The 9,225-nt window shown below is 37.5% G+C and overlaps 2 protein-coding genes across 2 annotated transcripts; both read left to right on the plus strand.

The window, feature by feature from the left end:
- The first annotated feature begins 204 nt into the window (after positions 1–204).
- On the plus strand, positions 205–879 carry LOC130744591 (secreted RxLR effector protein 161-like). Its single transcript, XM_057596762.1, has one exon. It carries the CDS (start codon positions 205–207, stop codon positions 877–879), a length of 675 nt encoding a protein of 224 aa, XP_057452745.1.
- Positions 880–6,764: 5,885 nt separating this feature from the next.
- Positions 6,765–8,443, plus strand: LOC130744593 (uncharacterized). The gene is made up of 2 exons (XM_057596763.1): positions 6,765–6,954; positions 7,137–8,443. The coding sequence occupies exons 1-2, from the start codon at positions 6,765–6,767 to the stop codon at positions 8,441–8,443; spliced, it is 1,497 nt and encodes a 498-aa protein (XP_057452746.1).
- Positions 8,444–9,225: the final 782 nt, after the last annotated feature.

The raw sequence follows: 9,225 nt of genomic DNA on the forward strand, positions 1-9,225 counted from the left end.
TGAATCCAATTTGGAAAACATTGCATATTTACTTTATCAGGTTTTTACCGTAACCCCTGAAATTTGGGGTGTTACAAGTAAGATACCAAAAGATATGAACACCACATCTTGACCCATAAACCTAATGCCTTAAGGTTTTGGGTTAAGATGTGGGGTTGATATCTCTTGGTCTCTTGTTCCTCGATCCTCGATCCATGGGCTCTCATGTCTCCCCCAACAAGTGGTATTTTTATGAGTCAGAAAAAATATGCACAAGATGTTTTGAAGAGATTTAATATGTCTGAGTGCAAATCTGCATCCACACCAGTTGAGTGTGGAGTTATTTTGACAAAGGAGGATACCGGTAAAGCGGTTGATCCTACCTTGTTTAACCAAATGGTTGGTTCATTGAGGTATCTTTGTAGCAATAGACCAGAGATCAGTTATGGTGTTGGATTAATTAGCAAATTTATGGAGAATCCTCAGGAATCTCACTTTGTTGCCGCAAAAAGAATCCTGCGATATCTCATAGGCACTCTTGGTCATGGAGTCTTGTTTCCTAACATCAGATACATTGTTAGATCAGAGGTAGTTGGCTATGTGGATTCTGATTGGTGTGGATACAAGGATGACAAAAAGAGTACTATTGGTTATGTGTTCTTTTGTGGAGATGCTCATGTCTCTTGGTGCTCTAAGAAGCAGCCTATTGTGGCACTCTCCTCTTGTCAGGCAGAATATGTGGCTGCTTCCTATAGTGCTTGTCAAGTTGTGCGGCTAGGTATGCTGATGGAGGAAATTGGTTTAAGAAGGAATGGTTCCATGAAGTTGCAGATTGATAATAAGTCAGTCATTGACTTGTCTAAACATCCAGTGGCACATGGAAAGAGCAAGCCTATATAAACTAGATTTCATTTCCTTCGTGATCAAGTGAACAAGGGGAAGCCAGAGCTTGAGTATTGCAAGTCTGAGGATCAGTTGGCAGATCTGTTTACTAAGCCTTTGAGGCATGATATGTTTGCTCTGCTATGTAAGAAGTTGAATGTTGTATCAGCTAGTAGTCTGAATTAGGAGGGAGTATTAGGAATAGCTAAGTAATTACTCCCTTCGTTCCTATTTAACTGTCCACTTTGAAGAATTTTTTTTCCTATTTAACTATCCACTTAGCATTTTAAGAGAGTATTAAATGATGTTTTTACAACAAATGCCCTTGTTAGTACAATAAATGAGGGGAGATAACACATACTTTGAAGGGTAAAATAGAAAAATAATCCTCACTTTTCTAAAAATCAACAAAATTAATCACACCCTTAATATGTGTGTCTCCACTCAAAGTGGATAGTTAAATAGGAACGAAGAGAGTACATACTAGTCCCTAATAGTTTAGAAGTTCCTATTTCAATCCTAGAGTGTTTTATTTGAATAAAATGTTAATTCATGTGTAGCTATAATAGTTAGTGTGTTTACGGCTTTTACAGTTTAGTCCCTAAGCTCTATAATGATTGAGCTGAAGTCCTCATTGTATTGTCTTTAAATAGTGCACTCAATTATAGAGTGTGTACAATAATAATCATTGACTCTCCAGCATTAAATTCTATGATTTACTGCATTTAGTTCTCTCTCTCTCTCTCTCTCTCAATCATTGCAATTAGTGTTGCCGTGATTAATGCTAAGCCCTAGCATTAACTCTTAATCGTTGAATCTATCTTCATAGAATTCTGGGTAGAATCAAGGTGATTCTCCAACAGTGGTATCAAGAGCTCGTTCTTTCCGGCGACAACGACCAACGCGCACTGACGGCGAGCTGCGGCTGCGTTCTGGGCATTCATGACAGAGGCGATTTGGGGTGTTGTTGATTTGGTGAAAGTGGACGCTTCGTTCAAGATCATGGCGGGAGAAAATGAAAATTCCCCGCATCTTTGCCAGTTCTTAATGGCAAGAGCGATTGGGATCGGTGGCATACCTAGATGGAGGTGATTTTTGGATTTCAAGATGTGCTTGAACTCGTCACTTATGGGTAAGCGCTTCCAGAGAACCCTACGGCTGAGCAAACCACAACTCATCGTGAAGCGAAGAAGAAGGATCTTCGAGCATTGTTCATCATTCATCAGTGTGTAAACCCAACTAATTTCGTGAAGATTGCAACGGCGAAGACGTCAAAGGAAGCGTGGGATATCCTGAACAAGAACTATGACGGCGTGGCTAAGCTCAAGAAAGTGAAATTGCAGATGCTGTGAAGACAGTATGAAGATCTTCACATGGAGAAATCAGAGTCAATTTCTAAGTTCTTCACTCGTCTTCAGACTCTGGCGAATCAGATGAGGACCAATGGTGAGTGATGACTGATCAAAATTTGGTGGAAAAGGTCCTTTGATCATAGAATCAAAGGATCTTGAGAGTATCAAGATTGATGAACGACAGGGATCGCTTGAAGCACATGAGATGAGGTTGAATTTGAGGGATTCAGAGAGAGATGAGGAGCAACCCATGTATGCTCGTGGTAATTCTAGTAAGAGGAGCTGGAATGACAAAGGGAAATATTCCAAATCGAAATCTTGGAAGGGTAAGGAGTCAGGGCAATCTTCAAATCATGAAGAAGATGGTGACTCAAAGAAGAAATGGGATTCTAAGGAGAAGGTGAAGAAAAGGAAGTTTAATAAGCAAAATGTACAATGCTTCTCTAGCAAGAAATATGGCCATTTCTCCTATGAGTGCAAGAACAAGAAGAAAGGGAGCAAGCAAGGAGCTAAGAATCAAGCCTATTTTGCTCAGGATGATGATTCTGATCCAGAGCAAGTATTATTTGTTGTTCCTGGTCATATTGTTGATGTTAGTCCTGTTAAAGCTTCTAGAGATTCCAGTGTGCTTAGAGATGAGGTTAATAACTCAGTTGTTAACTCAGTTGGTAGTCCTCACAAGAGTAATGAAAGTACTTGGTACTTAGACTTAGGGTGTTCTTCTCATATGACTGGCCATAGAGAATGATTTGTGGATCTTAATGAAAAGAAAAGAAGTAGTGTTCTGTTGGTGTTGGAAAAAAACTCTGATTAGAAAGAGGAATGATAAACAAGCTGTTATTCCTGAGGTCTTGTATGTGCCTAATGTGCAACATAATTTGATTAGCCTAGGGCAACTAGTAGAAAAAGGGTTATTCTATGAAGACCAAAGGGAAGAAATTGTTGGTTTCAGATCCAAAGAAGAGGTTAATTCTTCAGTTTTTGCTCTCTTCTAACAATACATTCAGAGTGGATCTAGACACTAATGGTTCTTAGTGCTTGTCAGTCAAGGATATGAGTCCAGATTGGCTATGACATCTGAGATTTAGACACTTGCATTTCAAAGGGCTTTACCAGTTACATCATGAAAGTATGGTCAGAGGTATTCCACTGGTTAAGACCTTTGGTCAGTTGTGTGAAGAATGTGTGTTGAGTAAGCAACCAAGGAATTCTTTTATTGAGAGCAAGCCAGTGATTTCTAAGGGTAGGCTTGATGTCATCTACTCAGATGTGTGTGGTCCTTATGAGGTTCCATCTTCAGGAGGGAACAAGTACTTTGTATCCTTCATTGATAATCATACTAGGAAGATGTGGACTTACTTGTTGACCAAGAAGTCAAAGGTTTATGATGTATTCAGAAAATTCAAGGCTCTAGTTGAAAAGCAAAGTGGTGAAAGCATCAAGACTTTGAGGACAAATGGTGGTGGAGAGTATGTGTCTAGGGTAATGAAGGTCTTTTGTGAAGAAGCTGGTATCTACCATGAAGTGATAGATCCCTATACTCTTCATCACAATGGTGTGGCTCTTTAGGAGAAATATGACAATCAATAACATGGTGAGGAGCATGTTAAAATGTAAGAAACTTCCTACTCATCTTTGGGGGGAAGCTGTTTCAACTACTACCTATATACTTAATAGGTGTCCTACTATGATGTTGAAGGCTTTAACTCATGAGGAAGCTTGGACTGGTGTCAAGACAGATGTGAAGCACTTAAGGATCTTTGGTTCAATGTGCTATAGACATGTTCCAGATTAGAAGAGAAAGAAGCTAGATGATAAAGGAGAGAAGTTGTTGTTAGTAGGATTTCATTCTACTAGAGCTTATAGACCGTGGAATCCAATCACTAATGCTATAGTGATAAGTAGAGATGTGGTGGTAGATGAAAATGCTTTATGGAGTTGGGATAATGAGCAACCTGAATCTTCAAGCTCAAGAACTAAGTTTGTGTTCTCTGAGTTAGAAGGTGGTTTGCCAGATGTTGTGAATGACACTAGTGAGAGTGTTCTTCTTGTAACTGAGCAAGTAAATGAGTTTCTACCTGGAGAGAATGTTACCAGAAGTGAAAGATCAAGACAAATACCTCCCACGTTGAATGATTATGTGTTGTTTCCTGATAATGCTGTGACACAAGAAGGTGATCTTGTGCACTTGGCATTTTATGCTGAGATTGAGCCAGTTAATGTAGAAGAAGCTTTTAAGCATGATAACTGGATCAATGCTATGAAGGATGAGCTCAAGTCAGTTGATCAGAATGAGACTTGGGGCTTAGTAGAATTACCTAAGGGTAAGAAGCCGATTTCAGTGAAGTGGGTCTACAAAACTAAAATGAAGCCTGATGGAACAGTTGCTAAGTACAAGGCTAGATTGGTTGCTAGAGGCTTTCAGCAAAAGGAAGGGATAAACTACATTGAGGTGTTTCCTCTAGTTGCCATAATGGAGACAGTGAGATTGATTATGGGAGCAGCTAGTCTAAAGGATTGGAGACTTCATCAATTAGATGTGAAATCTGCTTTTCTTAATGGACCTCTTGATGGGGAGGTCTATGTGTGTCAACCTCCTGGGTTTGAGATTGAAGGAAAGTAGCATAAGGTTTACAGGTTGATAAGGCTTTGTATGGCCTCAAGCAAGCTCCTCAAGCATGGAACAAAAGGATTGATTCATTTCTGCAAAAGCTTGGTTTCTTGAAGTGTACCTCTGAGCATGGTGTGTATGTGCTTAAGGGTAAAGGTACAAGAATGCTTATTGTATGCTTATATGTTGATGATCTCCTGGTAACTGGTAGTGATGAAACTGAGATTGGAAAGTTCAAGAAGAGAATGCAGTTGGAGTTTGAGATGAGTGACATGGGGGACTTATCATACTTTATGAGAATAGAGTTTCTCATAACTGAGAAGGGAGTGTTTATGAGCCAAAAGAAGTATGTTGGTGATGTGTTAAAAAGGTTAAACTTAGCTGATTTTAATGCAGTAACAACTCTAGTTGAGTGTGGAGTGATCTTGACTGAGTCAGATCCTGGAAAATCAATGGATGCCACATTGTTCAAGCAGATGGTGGGTTCCTTGAGATATCTTTGTTGTAGCAGGCCTGAAATAAGCTATGGAGTAGGTTTCGTTAGTAAATTCATGGAGGCTCCTAAGGAATCACACTTTCTGGCTGCTAAGAGAATATTGAGATATATAAAAGGAACCCTAGACCATGGTATTTTGTTTCCAAAGAAAGCTTACAATGTGAAGAATGCAATAGCTGGTTATGTGGACTCATATTGGAGTGGTGATAAGGATGGCATGTAGAGTACTACTGGTTATGTATTCTTGTGTGGTGATGCACCAATTAGTTGGTGTTCAAAGAAGCAACCCATTGTAGCTCTTTCTTCATATGAGACTGAATATGTAGCTGCTTCTTTCAGTGCTTGTCAGGCTGCATGGCTTAGTATGCTGATAGAGGATATTGGACTCAAAGGTTCAAGTGAGATGCAGCTGATGATTGATAACAAATCAGCCATTGATTTGGCTAAGCATCCAGTAGCTCATGGTAGAAGTAAACGCATTGAGACACGTTTTCATTTTCTGAGAGATCAAGTGACAAAAGGAAGATTGAAGCTTGTTCATTGCCCTTCTGAAGAACAACTTGCAGATTTGTTTGCTAAACCTTTGGGAGCTGAAAGGTTTAGAGGGTTATGCAAGAGATTGAATGTTGTGTCTATAGCTACTGTTCTGAATTAGGAGGGAGTATTGGAATGAAGTGTTAATTCATGTGTAGCTATAATAGTTAGTGTGTTTACGATTTTTACAGTTTAGTCCCTAAGCTCTTTAATGATTGAGCTGAAGTCCTCATTGTATTGTCTTCAAATAGTGCACTCAATTATAGAGTGTGTGCAATAATAATCATTGACTCTCCAGCATTAAATAATATGATTTACTGCATTTTGTTTTCTCTCTCTCAATCATTGCAATTAGTGTTACCGTGATTAATGCTAAGCCTTAGCATTAACTCTTAATCATTGAATCTATCTTCATAGAATTCTGGGTAGAACCAAGGTGATTCTCCAACATGTTTTAGTTGTTACTTACTCCCTCTGGCCTCAATTGTAAGCAAATATTATCATTTGCACACTTATTAAGGAGTTGGATTTTTGTATTAATTTTGTGTAAACTATGGGTTAAAATTACTAAAATAACCTTCTAGTTTTAAACACCAAAATTTAATGAAATTGAACAGTGTGCATTTGGTTCCGTTATGATACTATTGAATGTCTAACATATTTAATGCAATAACATGGGGAGTAGTATGCCTTTTGATGTTTCCCTTGTAAAAATTCAAAACATACAAAGATGAACCACTTCTGTACTGAAAATTTAGTTTAGGCAGAGAACAAAATTTAGTTTAGGCGGAGAAATTTTGTATTGAAAATTTTACATGTCCCACTTTTTTGTTTGATATAAATTTAGTTTTACCGCCTGATTTTTTCTATAAATTGAACATAAAACTTTCTCATTGAATGTGTGTAAACAATGCCTCTCAATATTGATCTGAACCTTGATCCTCCAGAAACTAGTTTTTTTTCTATTGATTTAAACATGTCTCCATCATATGAAGAAGAAGTTGCTTTTGACATGAATATGTATCCATCATATGATGAAACTTTCCATGAAAATGAAGCTGAAACAATTTCTTCTCACAATCACTCAAACAACAACAACGGTGAGCTCTCCCTAAATGAACTTTCCATGTCTTGTTGGCTTGTTATCATGTGATGTCATTTGGCTAGTTATTTTGGGAACACGTTGTCTTGTTATCATGTCATTTGATGTCATTTTTTTTATAATTCATTTATCTTTGTTAACTTAATGAAGTTCAATTGTTTCTCTTAATGATGCATGTAGGAAACGTTGTTGTACAAGAGACACAACAATCTAAACAAAGACGTGTTTTCTTGGATAACAATCAATGGAAAATTATTTCTGAAGTGTTGATAAATTCATGTTCTGACGGAAAGCTTAACCGTGGAACTGTTGCAAAGCTGGCTTCTTTGTATTCGGTCTCTACATATGTAATTTATCGAATTTGGAAGCAAACAAAAGAAATGGGTGATGTATGCCATAAAAGAACAAAAAATTGTGGTCGTAAAAGAGTTGAGATAGACTTGGAGAAAGCTCTTGAAGTTCCGTTAGCTAAGCGAAGCAGTCTTAGATCTTTAGCATGTGCATTGGGTCTTAAAAGCAAGACAACATTGGAAAAGTATTTAAAAGAAGGGAAATTGCGTCGACATTCAAGCTCATTAAACCCACATTTGAAGGATGATAATATGAAAGCTCGTCTTAGATTTTGCTTCAACATGCTTGACGAAAATAGCATTCCTCACAATCTAATGTTTAAATCAATGTACAATGTTGTTCACATAGATGAAAAGTGGTTTTACATGACAAAGAAGAGTATGAACTATTATCTTCTTGCTGCTGAGGATGATCCGCACCGAACCATCAAGAACAAAAATTACATTCAAAAAGTCATGTTTTTAGCAGCAATGGCTAGACCCAGATTCAATGATGAAGGTAACGTGACATTTACAGGAAAAATTGGAGTGTTTCCTCTTGTAGAAAAAGTACCAGCAAGAAGGTCAAGTGTTAATCGAGCAGCGGGTACACTTAAAACAAAACCTATTACTTCTATCACAAAAGAAGTGAGTCGAATGTTCTTAATAAACAAGGTGTTGCCGGCAATCAAAGAAAAATGGCCACGAGAGCATGCACATGAGCCGATTTTTATTCAACAAGATAATGCACCATGTCATGTTTCACCAAATGACGAAGAATTTCATAGAGCATCTTCTGAAGGAGGATTCAACATTTGTTTGACTTGTCAACCAGCTAATTCTCCTGATTTAAATGTTTTGGATTTAGGTTTTTTCAGCGCCATACAATCATTGCAACAAAAGAAAGCGACTAAAACAGTTGATGAGCTAATTGAAGTTGTGGAAGATGCTTATGAGAATTTTGATTGCAAAAGTTCAAACAAAATATTTCTCACACTCCAAACGTGTATGGTTGAGATCATGAAGGAAAAGGGATCCAACAGATACAAAATTCCTCATATGAAAAAATATGTGTTGCTTGCCCAAGGGAAGCTACCCACTAAACTGGAATGTGATCCAGATTTAGTCCATGAAGTTTATGAATACCTTTTGAATTGAAATCTAATCTTATGTTATAAAGTTGATGGATACTTCATTTATGGTATTGAAACAAATATGCTTCCCTGTTACTCATATTGAAAAATTACTTTCGTAAGTTTCGTTTTAATTTTTTTTAGGCTAAAAAGCATTTTTGGCCCCTGATGTTTCAAGTTTGTGCAAATTCTGCCCCTATCTATTTTTGTCGATGTTTCTACCCCTCATGTTTTCAAACAGTGCACCGTCTACCCCTCCGTGAGGGGTAGACGGTGCACTGTTTGAAAATATGAGGGGTAGACGATGCACTGTTTGAAAACATGAGGGGTAGAAACATCGACAAAAATAGAGTAGGGGCAGAATTTGCACAAACTTGAAACATCAGGGGCCAAAAATGCTTTTTAGCCTTTTTTTTACTAAGCCAATTAAAATACTTAATTTTCGAAACATACAAAAATGAAACAATCAAACAAAAATAGATTAGATAGGCAGGTCATTTTCTTATCTCAGATACAAAACCACATAATCAAGTTTTTATATGAATACTTCTAGAAGGCATAGTTTATGTAAATTTTGACCATCTCATCAACCTCTTTCTTGATCTCCTCATTAGCAGAACTAAAACTTGGTTCTTCATCTAGAACTTTGTCCACAACAAAATCATTTTCTTTTGGGAGTTCATTGAGATCAAAGTTGTGCTTCAACTTACAAAGAGATTGCACGTCTTCATCATCATTATCATCTTCTATGCCAATTTCTTCATCCCTATCCAATGAATCTTCAACAATGAGTTGTGAGAGCATCTC

This window comes from Lotus japonicus, chromosome 3 (assembly GCF_012489685.1).
Source record: "Lotus japonicus ecotype B-129 chromosome 3, LjGifu_v1.2".
In the NCBI taxonomy this organism is placed as follows: domain Eukaryota; kingdom Viridiplantae; phylum Streptophyta; class Magnoliopsida; order Fabales; family Fabaceae; genus Lotus; species Lotus japonicus.